An 18,105-nucleotide genomic window follows, 5' to 3' on the forward strand; every position below is an offset into this window, starting at 1 on the left:
TTATTAGATGTTAAATCTATTGGTGTTATAGTTTGAGCTTGATTATATACTCTGGCATTACATTATATTTCGAAAGTATTCTTTTATCATCCAACTCTATCTCAAAATCTTAAATGCAAAAAAGGCCTCATATTCATATCATAGGAAAATATTTTCTAAAATTTATTGTCAATACCATCTTGGGCAGCTTTTAAAATGGTAGACAATATTGTAAACCTGAATTCTTAAGATAACCTATGCCCCTTTTAACTACATATAAATGATATACTTAAATATGTTTGACAAAATTTCTGTTGAACTTTATCATTTTTTATACTGGTTTTACATTTATCCTGTGCATTATCTTATATTTTTTATAACTTTTATTTTAAAAAAATTTCCAACTAAAATTTTAAAATTGGGATTTATTCAAGGGAACTTATTTTAATAATTTATATTTCGCTACCTTCTTCTTATGAACGTTAATCATAATCCTACAAATTAAATATATTACATAAAAATCGAGTTGCATAAATTATATTTTTACTTATTTCGTTTTGGTGTTTATATTTTTTATCTATCTATCTTAATATGAGTTGGAAATTTTTCAACTAATTTTGGTTGTCAATATATTCAAAATTGGTAGAAAATAAATAAGAAAATTAATAAAAGATTCCCGAAGAAAATAAGATATATACTGTATTATATAAAAATTTAAACATGAATATTAAAAAGAATCTGTATCTTTTGCCAAGAAGATTAAAAAGATACAATATTCTTTTCAGAATAAAGGATCTTAGATACAGATACTAGTATCTTATTAAATATGTCAAAAAGATACTGAGTACAAGATACAAAAAGATCTTGTATCTTTGATATAAGAATTCACAGTACTGGCCAGCTTTAAATTTGGATAGTAGGGTTAAGATATATTTTTAGCAAAAAGAGGTGTATACTATTACTATTACAACTATTATTATTTAGCAAATTACAATTATTGTTGTACAATATGGCATCACGGCAAAAGATATTAATTAGTATCAATTGATTGCTAAAAAATTTGCCAAATATATATTCAATTTCTAAAAATCATTATAGTCCTGTGAATTTATATAGTGCATTAATCTTTCATCAAATTTAGCCATAGTTAACTTTATCAATAATCTTCTTATTGATAAATATTTGATATAATAAATCACATAATAAATATTTGATATAATAAATCACATAATAAATATTTGATATAATAAATCACATAATAAATATTTGATATAATAAATCACATAATAAATATATTTTAGAACTTTAATTTCAGAATCCGAGTTTCCCCAATTAAATAGTTTTTGCTAAATTTTAATATTTGCCAATGGACAACAGACCAGAATGGGAAGCTGCACAAAAAGCTTTAGAAGCTATAAAGACCAAACCCAAACCTGTTCAACCAACCTACAATTATACAGATGGGAAGTCAGCCAGTTCCTTCCCATTAAATATCTATCAATCACCTTATGGCATTCCAGGAATAATGTAAAATGTTTTTGTTATAATAATATGATTACCTTTAATGTTAGGTACCCAGGAGTTAATCCATATGGAGGGGCTTCTGTTTATGTAATTATATATATTTTATAAAAGTAATAATTCATTATTAGAATCCTTATTATCCTTACACAAACATGATGTACCCTTATGGTGGCATTAAAAGGAATGAGGTCAAGCCACCATCATTATATAATGATTCTAAAGGAAAAGGTAAATATATATACATTTAGAAATAATACATTTTTATTTTTTTAGCTGCAACGTTTTTGCCTGAAACACCTCTGAATGATCTTAGTAAATATTAAATCAATTTATATGTTAATTCCTTTAAATTAGATCAAGATGACTTACAAAACAAGGATTCAGGATCAAATATAAAAAAATTTAATGTTAAGATGCTTAAGGCATCAGTAAAATATAATAGCTCTCTAAATAAAAATTTTATAGATGAAGAAAAAGAAAAGACTACCCTTAATGAAGAATCAATTAATACATCATCCAACATAAACATGGCTTCTAATTTACAAACGTATATATAAAATTATTAGTCAAAATCTAAAAAATTCATTTTAGTACAAAAGACACCAAAAATGATTCAAATAATTATCCTCCTTCATTAAGAGAATATGTCAACAAATGCTTAACTACATTGAAAGGTCAGGAAGAGCTTAGTAGAGTTAAAGATATTATTGCTAAAGCATTTCAGGATGGATCAGTTTGGACAAAAGATTGGAATCAAGAGCCCCTGCCTTCAAAGCTAAAGTTATTTCTATTATTATAAATCAAACATAATTTAATATATCATGCAATTTCAAATATTGATATAATTATTTTATTATTTCATATTTCCATTTTAAAATAAAATGTAATTTGTGATAGTAATTTTTTTTATCTTATTTTACTTAAGGCTTTGTCCAAAACATCTAGTTAAAGTTAACAGTCTAGTTCTACTGATCTTAAACTCGAATTGGATTGGACTATTTTATTTACAGGAGTTATTTTTGGTGATTTTTTTTAGTTCATTTTTATTTTATAATATACTATGAAAACAAAAGCTTGTCAAAAGAATTTTACTTTTAAATTAAATATTTATATTATTTATTAGATTATCCATATTTAATTTGATATCATATACAAAAAATATGAAAATTAGGGAAAGACAAAAATATTTTAAAAAAATTCATCTGGATCACAATGTGAGCTCGTTTTTTATTTTAGGTCTGGCTTAGCCTGTGTATATAAACCTGAACCAAAACCAGACATTCATAATTTTATAGTTATTTATTTAAAAAATTTTTACAAATTGGTATAAATTTTTTTGTCATTTTATTTTAATTATATTTTTAAATAATATTATCATGACAAAACCACTTTTAACAGTTGATGAAGCCCTATCCATGCTTTTTGATGATGGCCATTGTGATAAAACTGATGTCAGGGTCATGCCTCCTAAGTATAGTTGGGTAATTACTATTTTTTAACTAGTGGAACCAAGTTTTTTGTCTAATACTATCACTTTGGCTTCAGGGTTTTATAAAAAAGATAGCAGCTCAATTTTACCCAATTACAATTCTAAGGCTGGTAGTGATAAAAATGATTTTGATGTATCACATCTAATCTCCCACTAGATACTGCAGGAGTGATTGTAATCTATAATCTAGCCAACATTGATATTTTCTTAGAATCTTCAATATTTACAAATTAAAAAGGAGAAAACCTGATGCAATATATAAATTGAGGCATACAGATAATGAAAAAGTAATATTGTTTAATCTTTAATTTGATTGAAAAAACTCAAATAGAATTTTTTGATCAAGAAATATATTCACTGCTTGTAAATCAATCAAAATTTAAAAATAATAGACCAAGTTTATTACAACTGAGTCAGAGATGAAAATTTTTAGAAACTCTTTCGTTGTCTGATATCATTCTTTACTACAAGAAAGAATGTTTTGGTCAAATCACAATGATATTAATCATTAGGAATTCAATGACATAACAGGCGCTTTACGATATTTAAAGAAATCTCATTTATTTAATAACTTAACAGTTAATAAAGATGATAATCTTTATAATATAAAATCCGTTAAATTTAAAATAAAAGGTTTTGACAATTCGATATATTTTATTACAATTTACAAATAGATGAGCAAATATTACCATATCAAGGAAGAAACTCCTGTAAAATGTTTATATCAAAGCTAAATACCAGAGTTGTTAAAAGATACCTTTTAAATGGATCTAGATACAGATACAACGTCTAAAATAATATATAGATACATATTATTTAATCAAAAATCTATCTAGATACAGATACCACATTTTTATATCTAGATACTTGTATCTAGATCCTTTAACAACTCTGGCAAATACATTCGATTTAGGGTATAAGTCATGGACCCTTGTTACCTCAGATGGATATTTAGTTTGTAAAATCCCAATGGCATTGAACACAGTTGTTACAATACAATACATACTTGCCAAAGTACCCCCTTTGCATTACTTCAATTTTTTTACATCTCTAAATATTTTACTTCAAACATAGGGTTTTCACAACTGGGACTATAAGAGAAATCATCCATCATTGAAATAATAAGAAAATTCTCATTCCCGTAATTCTTGACGGGCTATCAGCTAGTTAATTTTATGCAAAGGATATATTATAGCACAACGTGTATTCCAAAATATAAGTTGGAGAAAATGCTTTTGAGAAATATTGTGTTCAACTTATTGTGCTGAAAAATTCTCCCCTATAAACAATTAAAACGTGAAAAACAAGATTTTCTTGAAAGATTTTATCAAAATAATCTTATCTTAAAAATAAATATAATTCCTCTATTAAGGTATTGATCTGTATGGATATAGTGCCAACATATAGAAAATATATATTATATTTAGGGCTGTGCTGATCCACATATTTTTCACCAATCCGATCTGACATTTTCTGATATTGGTTGTAAACCGATCTGTTACCGATATTTATATTGGTTTTTCACCACCCCCCTTTGAACCATATGTAATTAAAAGATCAATATTTTTTATGTAAAAAATCGAATTATGCATTTAATTTAATTTTTTTATTTTTATAATTAAAAAAGTATTATATTATAATAGATAAAAAAATTTTTAATAATGTAAAATAAATATACATAATATAAAATAACAAAAAAAAGAAAAGAAAACTAAAAAGATCAGATCGGTTTTTAACAGGTATCGACACGATCCAATATCTTTGGAAAACGCTAAATATTGGTGCCGATCTGATATTTAATATTGGCACAGCTCTAATTATATTCCACATTTTGCTAATATATAATATAAAATATTAATCTGTTATATAACAGTTATAAAATATTTTCATGATAATTTTTGTTTTATCTAAGATCTATCCAATAAATAGCCTCAGATTTTTATATTTAAATTGTTTATAGTATGGATCTAAATTAAAAATAATTTCTGAAAAGATAAGAACTCAAGAATTTAGAGGAAAAAAGATACAAATGAAAAATATGAAGTATGGAAGAAATTTCAACTTATATTTAATAAACAGGAAAAATTCCTATTTTATAGCAGGCTGGAAGAAAAATTTTATGCTTGGGTTGGGCTCGGATACCAAATTTTTTTAAATTCTAGCTTGAGCCATGAAAAATTACCCTACAGGGCTCTAATTCAACGTAAAAAATATGGTGGCAAATTTTTAGCAATTTTTTGTTAGCAGATTTAGTATTGTTAAAAACCCCGATTAGGTCTATTTTTAAAAATGGTTTAAGATTTTAGCCAAAATAATATTATATAAGCCTGGAGATTTGCTCATAGATGGGAGAAAGGTTTGAACCTCTGACCAAATCTCGGTGCTTACATGATGTATTATTTTAAAATAGTTTATAAAAATCGACAAAAATTAGACTTTTTGGCATTAATGGTAGCAGTGGTAAATATGTGGAATTATCAAATCGAGTTAATCCTGATGAAAAAATCATTACATTTCTTTGGGAAATAACTGTCACTTTTAATAACTTTCTAGTAAACGAAAAAAGGGGTATAAGTATAGGCAACCCTCGCCAATTTTCCTTACTAATTGAAATGACTGAAAATTATTGTAGACCTTATTTAACAATAATTACTTATAACAAAAATATCATATCTTATATTTATACCCCTAATGGTTAACTTTTCAGATATGCAACAGTACAGTTTTCTTATTTAGGATGTTTTTTTGGGTGGATGCGGATTTTTTTACGATTTCTTAGACTCTAATAAACAAGAGATTTTAGCAGCTTGGAAAAGTCTGAACATTAATATTAAAAGAATATATCGTCAATTGATTTGGCAACATCATATCTTCTATAAGTGTTATTAAATGACTCGATTTCTCCGATTTCAAATTGAGATTCAATTTCCATGGGCTTATTTTCATTTATTTCTTCTGTTAACCCATTAATCATCACACTTTTTCCAGCCTTTTTATAGCTAAGAAATCGGCACAAAAAAGCATCCAAAATTGGAAATCTGAACCGTTGCATGTCTGCAACTTTGACCATTAGGAATATAAAAATAGGTTACAATTATATTATTGGTAAAATCAAATTCGATAAATAAATTAAAATTTATTGATATATTTTACATTTATTAAATACAATTTTGTAATTTTAATATTTTATGAAATTTTTTAAAATAATCAATATGTATTGGCATATGGACACATGTTACATATATATCTTGTCTGACTTTGGCAAAACTTACAACGTCGCCTTTTTTATCAATAATAGTTCTTACATAACGACGCTAAAAATTTTCAGGTGTATCACTTAGTGAGGTGACTAGAATCTCTACCTGTACTACTCATCTTTTTGTTTACCAAGGGAGGTTTCAAAAGTTTCGTAGTTATTTACCGCCGAAAAGTTATTAATGATTTTTATCAGGATTCAGCACTCCAATCCATAACCTCCACAAATTTAACACTGCTACGTCAATAAAATTTCTAAAAATAGGCCTCCACCATTTTTTACCTCTTGAATTTATTCTATATGTTGACACTAGGTTACTTGGGAATCATATAAAGTTATAAGATTCGGTTGTGTAATTTTATTTTTGAGAAAATCTTTCAAAAGAATCTTGATAACTTTGCATAGAGGGCTAGAGTTTTACATATTGATGAAACTGTTACCTCTTGAACTATCATCATTCAATCGAACTACAAATATTTCATGTCTTTTTAAATTGATTGTCGTAATAGCCCCTCTCTTTTTTTTGTCATATCCTTAATTGTTTCTAGGGGAGAATTTTCTCTTATAGTCCCAATTGCGAAAAATCAAAAGATGCTTAGATGCAATAAAAGCTTAGAGATGTAAAAAAGTTATCGAAGTAAATAGAATGCAAAGAAAGTACTTGGACAGCTTTGAGTAAAATTGTAACAACCCTCCTAATCCATTATTCTAAGCCATTCCACTTTATTTTTACCTTGATGTATATATATTAAATGCAAATATATATCCATCGGAGGAAGCAAGGGTCCATAATTTATATCCTAATTGAATGGGTTTATTTATGATAAACATTTTTACAGGAATGTCTTCCTCTATATGGTATCATTCTATGCATAAATTGTTCAAAAATATATCGAATTGTTGAAACTATTCTCTTCATCAAGAGTTGAGTTATTAGATAAATGTAGATTCCTTTTGATATCGCCAATGTATGCTGTCATTGAATTTCTAACGATTGGTATAGTAATATCATTGTCATTCTACCAATATATTCTTTCTTGGGGTAAAGAATGATATCCAGTCAGCAAAAGAATTCCTATAAATTCATCTCTGACTCGGTTGTAATAAAATTTGGTCTATTGTTTTGTGAATAAATATTTGATTAATCCACAAGCAATGTATACATTTCTTGATCAAAAAATAATTCAAATATTTTTATTGGAGTTTTTCGAATCCAATCAAATTGAAGATTCGATAAAAATTCTTTATCATTATCTGTAGATCTCAATTTTTATATCTGGTCAACTTTTTCCATTTTAAATTATTTCGTAAATTCAATTTGCTTTCTTGATTTTGAGGATTCTGGTTTGCTGGATTATGGATTTCGATCTCTTCTGCATTATCTAGTGGAAGATTAGGTCTGTCGGTTAGATCGTTTTCATCAAAATTTTATCACCAACTAAAGCAGCATTAGGAGGTATAATTACAACATCTGTTACATCACTAGGTCCTTCATCAAAAAGCATGGATAGGCTTCATCAACCGTTAGAAATTGTTTTTTCATAATAATATTTTAATATTATTTAAAAATTTGGTTAAAATAAGATGAAAAAAATATTTTACAAATAATTTTTATATTCAATTTATACGAAGAAATATAATGAGAATAACAAGCCAAATTTTTTTTATATAAAATTTTTTAGAAAAATTGATTTTTTTAAAACCCTTATATGGTCAACGTTGCATAAATGGTACATTAAAAACTCATGATTATAAATCCGAGAAGATAGAATGATGGTCCTAAATTAATTAGATGCCAATTGTATTTTATAAAATAAATACTCTATCAACGAGGGAGCCTAGAACATATGGTGTTTTACATTTAAACGAGTGTTAAAAATCAACTAACAATAAATATAATAAAATTTTAATTTAATCCATATTGAAATTAAATATGGACAAGCAATTAATTAACAAGATTAATCGTTTTTAAATTAATAAAAAGATATTATGTTTGTAAATATATAATTTGTGATAAAAAATGGAATTTTTTACAATTTTTTTTTTGATCTTCTTTGAGAATGTTCAAGTAAATCAAAAATTCAATCATTTTTTGTAAAAAGTCTTTTTTATATTTGAAAATATTTTAGAATTTCTTAAATGTAATCTATTTTTAAATTTTGCACCCATTTATTTCGATAAAAATATGATAATACTATAAATTTATTAACTTCGATAAAATAATTAATACATAAAAAATATAATTATAATTTATCAAAATATTCTATTGTTACACAAATTTGATGATTGTACTTTTTTCGAAATTAAAAGAGTTACTATTAAAATTATTAATACAAATCGATTAAAAGGATTGCCTAATTAATCAATGGCCCGCGATATCCAAATAGCTTTGCATGTGATTGTAAAAGTTAGTAAAATCATAAGGAATAAATCCATGTAATAGCTGAATAATATTCCCAATAATTTCATCTCTTGAATTAGGGCGGGGGTTTATTGCTCGATATTTATTTTTCAAGACTCCAAAAAAATTTTCGATGGAATTTAGCTGAGGTTAATATGGTGGTAGATACAATCCTATCTTTATATGCATCGATAAGATGGCTTCTATGGATAGATGCCATCTGGTGGTAAGACACTGATAAGCTGTCACAAAATCACGGAATAACAACCCATTATAAGCTCCTTCGATTATTTTATAATGGATACCCCTCCAATTCCAATTGTACAAAGTATGTTTACATTTTTACCCTTAGAGGGTGGAATTTTTATTATAGACGGACATTGTATGGTGCCCAGGCGTAGATTGGTACAACGTGCAAGTTTATCCCAGTTTCATCTAAGAAATATAATTTTTCTCTTCAGATATTTTAGATCTTTACACAATAGACTTGACGAATATTGATTGCCCCAGGAGTATTTCTTCTATCAGGCTCCTTGCCAGCTCTTTTTTTCGACCAACCTATATTTTTTATATATTTGCTAATTGTTGTTTTCGTTTTTGGACTACCAGGAGGTAAATTTTCTATTATCTCCTGGATAGTAAGACTATTATTATCCATCAATAAATTTATAATGCTTCTTTCAATTATGGAAGTATCTTTTTTTTTACTTCCTCTTTTTTGAATATTATATTTTTTTAAAGATTTCCATTTATGTCTGGGAATGTGTCCCGTCTAAATTTATGAACTGATGCTGTAGACATTTCGACGTATTTTGCAATGTCTTTAATTTTCATCTGTTCTCTTTCAGGCATTGATAACATTTTAGTAACTATACCTATTTTTTCTTTATTCCAATATTTGTGTATTCTTTTTGGTCTTTGAATTCTCGACGAAGATTGGGAGTTTTCATTTAAATTGGAAAAATTAATATTACTATTGGATAATAAAGATTCTATATTAAACATTTTTTTTATTATTTTTAGGAAAAATTTAAAAAATTAATAAATATTTTTTTACTTATTTAAGAAAAAATTAATAAATGTATAACCCATTTTTTATTTTTAATTAAATTTCCAACACATTTCTTTTCAACGATTAATCTTGTAATTACTTGTCCATATTTAATTTCAATATGTATTAAATTAAAATAAAACTTTATTATATTTACCCCTTTTTATTGTTAGTTGATTTTTAACACACGTTTCACTGTAATATAGTACAAAATTGTCGAACTTCAATGGCATCTCACACATTCATAAATAAATATTTTTTTTTATGTTAAAGTACAATATGTGAAAAATCAATAAATAACAACTGTTCCAGATATGGTACATTGACCATTTATGGGTTAATAAGTGCCTAAGTAGTTATGTGACATTGATTCAAAGATATGGTAAATATAAATCAATCTAAATATTGGCATAGGTATATTATTGGTTGAATATGAATATTGGATCAGTGATTATTATATCATGTTTCAGTACAGATCTTTTTTTTATATTTAATAATATAACTTTTTAGGAAAAGAATATTTCAAGATAGATTATGAATATTAAAAAATTATCTTTTTAATAAATAAGCTTTATTAAATGTTAGATTTTTCTAAAAGTATCAGTACATTGATGCACCTATCAGAGGACATGCTTGTCATGTAAAAGTGTTTGAGAAAAATTGAAACATTTTTTAAACATGTAAAAGCTACAAGGGACTCTGCCAAAATCGATTAGAATGAATCTAATGTTCAGCAAAAATATTTTGTTACTCTCTTTCATAAATAATTGTAGAATGCAAAATTCTCTAAAGGTAATTATAAACCCAATTTTATTGATATGTATTTTATTAGGTTAGAGTAACTGATTTTTTTAGCTAACATTTGATTGGATATGATGAAAAAATTTATAGAAAACTCTCTGTAAAGGGTGTTTGTTTTTAATATTAAGGGTTAAAAATATTTCCATGCAAATGAAAGATACGTTTGCAATGACAAATTTATATTTAATTGTGGATTTTAAAACAATTGTAAATATATTAATTAGGGATGTACGAATATTTTTTATAGAATCGGATCGGGCCGATATTTCATTTTTTTAAATATCGGTTATCGGCCAATTTAAAATTTCCCTATCATAAAACAGCGTCTTAATTTTTAAAAAATTTATTAAAATTTCATAATATATGTGTTTACTTATTATCTAAATTGATTAATGTTATTATATAAATAAGTGATTTATCAATGAAACTATTTTATAGATAAACGATAACTGATCATTATAATATATTTAAATTGACTTAGTTATATCGTTAAATTATAGATTGATATCGGTACACCCCTAATTTTAATCATTCTATGTTAGCATTTGTGTTTAAATATCAATAAAAATAAGTCCAAAGAATATTGAATTCAGACAAACATGTTTGCTTGTTAAAATGGTAAATAAATTGAATGTAATAAAATATAACTGCTACTAAATAATTTTTAAAAATATACTACTTTTTTCCGATTGTTACATGGCCATAGCTACAACCACCAGAAAGCTGGTTTTTGACATAATCAAATAATCTCTTTTTGTGGCGCATAGATGCAGAAGAGATTAACATTTTTTTCATGTAAAATATTTAATGAAGCAATCCTCGCACCTCTGACTCTCCTAACCTTCTTGGGCCTTCTAACCCTGCATTTGCCGATGATGCTCAAATAGGGGCAACTCTTACCGTTAAAAAGGCACTTTATTTGCCCCCCAAGGGTGAAAGGCTTCCTTCCCATTATGCTGAAGAACGGAGGCAACGTGATGACTACTACTTTTACGATGACAGGCGACGGGGCGGAGGAGGACGTCGCAAAGGTGGAGCGAGTCATGACAGGAGTAAGGGAATCCGGGGTATTAAAGCAGGGAAAGGGAGAAGGGATGGCCCTAAGCCATTTCTCTCCACCACCCCAGTTTTCAAGACAACAGGCGAAAGACGAGCAGGATCGACCACTTCTACCGTGTCATCTGGTTCACCATCCTCGCATTCTAGGAGTCAGTCCAAAACTTCTGGTACACTAATTCTTTATATATTATTTTATGTACAAAAAATCGTCAATAAAATTGGAAATTAGTAAGCCCATTCCATGCCAAATCAATCACCTTTTAGCTGACCCCTTGTGATTTTGATGAATTTTTTAATGTACATAAGTTAAATATGACTTAGGATTTTGGCAAAATTCTACTAGCTCTTACACATTATGATGTATTGTATAAAGTTAAATAAATTGGAGCAATTTATTTTTTTAAATTTTATAATGGGTATAAAATGACAACGAATTTAAATATTTTTTAGTAAATAATTTAATGACAACCATTGTAAAAATATATAAGTAAGAATAGGAAAAGTCTTAATGTTTTTTTTAATATTTTAAATAGCATTCACACATATAATTATTCATTATAAACAAATATGGCTAATTTCTGAAATGATGGCTCTTTAAAACTATTTTCATCTTTTACGTCTTTTGAAAGAATGATCCATCGTTCTGAAGATTATATATCTTGTTTGACACACAACCTTCTCTGACTTTTATCGATTTATGATGGAATAACTCATGAATACTACTCTCACTAAAGTCTATTCCTCATAGAAGACAGTTTTTAATTAATTAGGATGGTTTTATAAATTTAATTGAAGCTGTCTGCCTAAATTTCACTATCATAATTGAAACCTTCATTTGAAATTTTTTATATAAATTTAACTAAATTATTTCAGGCTCAAAATCGTCTCGTTCCAGATCACGATCATTCGACGCAGATTCTCGTTCCCCTTCATATTCCTCCTCTAATGCTAGTGCCAAATCTGTTGAAGGAAAAAATCGGAAGGGAAGAAGAAGAAGCTCTAGTGTGAGATCCAAGCGAATGAAAATTAACAAGACAAGTGGAGAGAGCCGTATCTCAAAAGGTTTTTTAAAATAATTTTTTCATAGCAAGATGTAATCCAGTTTTATTGTTTAAAAGAGAAAAAATTTTATAAATACTTAATTTTATTAATACACAGAGTTTTAAAATGCAGCAAATTTATTTTTCCTAAAATAATATGCTAGGAAGAGGCTTTGGCAACAATCGTCGTCGACGTCAAAATGATCTTGACGATTCATTCAATAAATATAATTCCGTTCAGAAGGGACGGTATTTCAGTCAAAATGTAGAAAACGATAAATCCAGTTACAATGGACAGTTCAAGATCCGCATACAAAATGACAATAACGAAATTAATGGTATGATATGAATTTTCTTATACTCTTATTTAATCAAATAGAAAAGGTTTTAAATTCGAATGTCATTGCTATATTTTAAATACTCATTGTTTCATAATATTTTATGATTTATTAAAAAAATCTATCAAAAATCAAATTTTTTTTATAACCTTAATGATACTTAGACTGATAATTCATTAAAATCCATTTTTAAGTCTAGATGCATTTGGTTTCTTATATATAGAAAATTTATGCATAAAGTAAAATCTGATTTTTTAATGCAAATTTATACTGGAACCCAAAATAATGTGTCACCAGTTGATTTATATAGATAAACATTTAATCAAATATATCGTCAGTCTATGTAGTATAATTATTGTATGTCATTGAGTAGTATATATTGTAAATTTTTTAATAGGACAAAATAGAATGGTATCTAATAATTTTTCCAATGATAACAAAACCCAATTTATTGAACCTGAGATTATTACCACTGGTATTCAATCGAAAAAAAATAGGAAAGGCAGAAACAAGAAGGTAGCTAATGGTTTTGCTATGCAAGAGGCATTGTAAGTTGATATTAAAATTTATTATAAGTTATAATTGTTTATTTAATATAACAGAATGCGACCATGTTTAACTTAGTTAAGAAAGTCCTTCTCTAAACGGACTAAAACGGCTAGCCTTTCAAAACTTGAATTTTTAAATAATGTGTCTTGATGATATTTAACATATTTTAAGGAGCTAAAATAATTGTTGCTATTTTTTAAAATAAAATTATTTTAGGCCTCTAATATGATAATTCATTTTAATAATTTTTTTACGCTTTCTGAAATATATTCTCATACCTCATATTAGCAAAGTGAATCAAGGTGACGTCGTTTCCAATAAAGAACTACTGGAAAAGAGGCAAAATCGTTTTAAATTAAACGAGGAACAAGAATCGATGGGTAGACGTGTTAACAAGTTCGACGCTATTAATAACGACGCTTTCATCGCCAGATTCGGAGTAATGGGAGTAAATTTACTCCGATACATTTGTAATGTTTGAACTACATTTTGGTGTGGTATTTTTTAAAAAAATTAGTTTTGAATTCAACAATTATAAATATTTTGCTTTGAACATTATTTTATAAACCCATTTATAATACTTTTTGTAGAGAATATTTAATTTATATATTTTTCTTAGATACAATTCAATGAGAATAGTTTTGATACTACAGATAATATTTCTATTGATTGGACCAAAATTCACGTGGTTGGTACATCGACAAATTTGGAAAGACCTTACCTTAGATTAACATCCGTAATATTCCTATAAAAACGAACAAAAATATATAATTATTCTTATAGGCCCCAGATCCAGAAATTATTAGACCTGCCAGTATCCTTTACAAATCCCTGTTATTAGTTCAAAGCAAATGGTGTTCTGAACATAATTATCATTACGCCTGTGAACAGCTCAAATCTATAAGACAGGATTTGATGGTTTTAATTTATTTCATTTTATTTTACAATCTCATATTTTATTTTATAGGTGCAAAACATAAGAGATTCTTTATCAGTAGCAGTTTATGAAACTCATTGCCGTATAGCATTAGAAATGGTTACTTTTATTTATAATAATGTTAATTCTTAATTTTATTTATATAGGCCGATAGGGAAGAATTTAATCAATGCCAAACCCAACTACAGGCATTATATGAAGAAGGACAAACGTCCAAATTTAAAGAAGAATTTATTGCCTACCAGATAATATATCACATGTTTACAAATAGTGCTATAGGTTTGATTTTCTTTCAGTTGTTTAACTTTTTACATAATTAATATGAATAACATGATAGTACTTTCTGAAACCATTTACCAGGTGTCACAGATAAATGTCGACCATAAAATATAACTAAAAACGCGTTATAAATATCCTCAATTTTTTTATAGAATTCAATCATGTCTGACTTTAGAAAATTAAGATAAAAAATGTTAAAATTTAACAGGAAATTCAAGACCATCAATTTTTTTTTCAAAAACGAATTATATGTTAACACAAAATATTTAGAATATTTAATATTCTTTATCAAAATTCATTAAAAAAACAAGTGACATATTTTAGAGTATAGAGATTTCAAAATGTGACGTTTTTTGAGCCACTCGTTATATTTAAAAAAATGCCTTACCTAATTTTAATATTCAAATATAAAATGTAACACTCAGATCTCAACATAACCCTGGGCACTATATCTCCCGATATCCTCCAAAATCCTATGATTCAATTTGTTATACATTTGCATTCTGCTTGGAGCATAGGTAATTATCACAGGTTTTTTAGGTTGTACTCCAAAAAGGCGCTGAGAATGTCGGCCTATTTAATAGATTGGTTTATCATCCGTGAACGTAAATTGGCACTTGAAAAAATGATCAGAGCGTAATATAAATTTTATTTTTAATTTTCAAATCTTATTTGTTATTAAATTTTATAAATAATTATCTGTTAGGAATTGAAATCTTTTATCATATTATATTTTTGGTTAAAATCATTTCTAATAAGGTAATCACATTTATATATTTTAATTCATGAAATACTAATAATTTATCCTTCGGCTTCAGGTACTTATATTTAATTTAATTTTTTCAATGTATGCTTTTTATTGAATTGGGATCACGTGGTATTGATGGAGAAGTAAAAGACCTTCCTTTATTTAAAAAAAATCATGTTCTCTTTTTAGATTTCCAAATATATATATTTATTTCATATATTATAACATGCATTTATATAATTATTAATCACAGATATAAACAATCAAAATTATCTATATCATTTTTGGTTAATGAGTTGGCCTTCACGGATAACGAGAGTTGTAAAGAGTTTATCAAATCCCTGAATTTTAAGTTAACCCCCTTGGACGAAGCTGAAGATACTTTTGATTGCAAATTAAACAATAGCCACCTTAAAAATTAGATTTGTGTGGTTTAGAAGATATTTTATTAAATCTTTAAAATTTGACTTCGAAAGAAAATATATTAAGCCTACTTAAAATTATATCTTAAAAGAACATAATTTACATCAATGAATTATTATTAACTACAAATTTTTTTACATACTATATAAAATATTGCTTACATTTTATGGAACGCTTACACAATACAGGACTTCAAGCATAGACAAAATCTATTAATCTTGTTTAAAATATAAATAATGTAATTAATTTTAACGAATCGCACATCATTCATTCACTACATGCTCAAAAATAATATTCGAACAAATGATGCCTCCTACCAATACCGAGACGCCAATAGTATAAAGATATAACCTTTACATGTGAATTATGACAACGATATCTCTTTTAGACTGTTAAAGAAATTTATGTATAAACCTTTTAGATCGGCTTGTGGTTTTTGATATTTGCCATTAGAAAAACGTGGAAGTGCATTTGTAATGATTTTATTTTTTAAAATTTGTATTGTATTCATTTATATTTATTATCTAGATATTGTAAGATTTGCCTATTTTATTTTGCCGAATATGAAATATTCTCATTTAAAAATCAATATATTTATACGAAAATATTGGATAAATATATATATATAATTTATTAATTTTATCAAAATAAATATAGTGTAAATACTATTCTATATTATTTCAATTAGTTATGCATTTGACTTTAAGGGCGTAGTAAACTCGTTATATTTAAGTAGTACATTATTTAATACAGCGTTATTCACAAAATCATAGCGTTATCATCATAACGCTATGATAAAATTTGAAAAATATGTTGCAATGCAATGATAAAAAATATGTCATATGATTATAAAAATAATAGGGAATTCTGTAAAAGGTATAGATATTTCTGAAATAATATGCAAAATAATTATCTCTATTTAACATTATCTTTTAAATTACCATTGTGATTTCGATAGTGTTAAATAACGCAACGCTTGAACATAACGTGTTTACTATAAATTCAGTGTAACCAATATTTCATATGGGGATGAGGGCGTTGAAATTAATAACCTGAGTATTCACTTGAAAAATTTGCAACCCATAAAAATATATTGCACTCGTTTCACTCTAAAAATAGGGACCATGCTAACCAGAATATTGGCTTAAATGAGGGCATTCGGCCTAATTTTTGAAGCCTGGCAAGGTCTGAATTTTTTTAAGAAAATTTTCCCAGTCTGAACCTGGCCAATTTTTTTAAATCTATTTATTTCTATAAGATTAAAGAATAAATTCTATAGCTCTTAGGTAGAATCCACCATCAAATACTAATATTTTTTAAATTAATTATAAATATAGCTATCACTATAATAAATAGCAGATTACGTCCCATATTTAGCATTTATAAAAATATCAAATTAGGTCGATGTTTTCAAAAAACCAATCTGATCGGATATTTCTATTTTTTGGTGTATTGAATAATTTAATAATTAATAAAAGATATCGTAGTTATGTTATTTCTCTCCTTTTATATAAAATACATTTATTTATTTTTAATACATTAATTTAATTGAATACAATATATCATTTTATTTTTTTATTATGCCTTGAAGGTATTCTGTTACAGAAACCAAATTCAATTTATCATGTTTAAAAAAAATAAATATTTTAAAAGACGTAGCCATAAATATCTAACAAGTCACAATCAGCTGTTATTGTTAGATAGCTTGATTTAGCCAATTTTTAAAAACGTCAAACTCAAGTTTCTAGCCAAAATAAATTGGCCAAACTTGAAGATTTTTTCCACAAATGGTGGTAGATAGGTTTGGACATTAATTTAGCAAATTTCAAGACAGCTAATAGTATTTTGGCTAAAATCTTGATTTACCTATTTTAAAAATCTGTAAAATCGAATTTAACACTTCATTCAGCCAATAAACCCATATTTTAAATGAAATAATTATTGGAGTATACAAAATACAAAATGATATAGATAATGAAAAAAGATTAATGTAAACGATTGTAGTAAGAATTGTAAATATCGGATCGGTTAAAAGTTAGTGGATCGCAGCCTTATATTAATAACTTTAAAAAGAGTTAGATTATCAAAAGGTTGAAACCAGTTCACATTTTATTAGAGGTTAAAATTCGGGTGACATTTTCATAATATTTCAATATTGGTTTATGTTTTAAAATAACATTTTAACGGTACAGATTCTGCTTGAATCTTGTAGAGATATCGCTCTTTACTAT

The 18,105-nt window shown here is 26.5% G+C and overlaps 1 protein-coding gene across 4 annotated transcripts; it reads left to right on the plus strand.

The window, feature by feature from the left end:
- Positions 1-1,297: 1,297 nt before the first annotated feature.
- LOC135926227 (leukocyte receptor cluster member 8 homolog) lies at positions 1,298-16,479 on the plus strand. Of its 4 annotated transcripts, XM_065462019.1 has the most exons (19): positions 1,298-1,506; positions 1,551-1,590; positions 1,632-1,731; positions 1,777-1,815; positions 1,858-2,050; positions 2,095-2,283; positions 11,315-11,727; positions 12,434-12,622; positions 12,765-12,938; positions 13,336-13,486; positions 13,776-13,935; positions 14,107-14,223; positions 14,271-14,405; positions 14,455-14,523; positions 14,571-14,703; positions 15,129-15,339; positions 15,705-16,210; positions 16,263-16,347; positions 16,403-16,479. In XM_065462019.1, exons 1-17 carry the CDS (start codon positions 1,346-1,348, stop codon positions 15,871-15,873), a joined length of 2,643 nt encoding a protein of 880 aa, XP_065318091.1. In that variant the 5' UTR covers positions 1,298-1,345; the 3' UTR covers positions 15,874-16,210; positions 16,263-16,347; positions 16,403-16,479. The 4 variants fall into 4 exon arrangements, with proteins under 4 accessions (XP_065318091.1, XP_065318090.1, XP_065318092.1 ...); XM_065462018.1 differs by having other exon boundaries at positions 15,705-16,347; XM_065462020.1 differs by having other exon boundaries at positions 13,776-13,926; positions 15,705-16,347; positions 16,403-16,478.
- The last annotated feature ends 1,626 nt before the right edge of the window (positions 16,480-18,105 follow it).

The sequence above is a fragment of the Gordionus sp. m RMFG-2023 genome, chromosome 3 (assembly GCF_954871325.1).
Source record: "Gordionus sp. m RMFG-2023 chromosome 3, tfGorSpeb1-WG-v2, whole genome shotgun sequence".
Lineage (NCBI taxonomy): Eukaryota > Metazoa > Nematomorpha > Gordioida > Chordodea > Parachordodidae > Gordionus > Gordionus sp. m RMFG-2023.

What these genes read in the sequence shown, in the direction of transcription:
- LOC135926227 (XM_065462018.1), top strand. Translation starts at nt 1,346, where the DNA reads ATGGACAACAGACCAGAATGGGAAGCTGCACAAAAAGCTTTAGAAGCT. An exon ending in CCCCTGCCTTCAAAGCTAAA is followed by an intron (nt 2,284 to 11,314) that starts GTTATTTCTATT and finishes TATTTAATGAAG; the next exon opens with CAATCCTCGCACCTCTGACT. An exon ending in CTATAAGACAGGATTTGATG is followed by an intron (nt 14,406 to 14,454) that starts GTTTTAATTTAT and finishes TTTATTTTATAG; the next exon opens with GTGCAAAACATAAGAGATTC.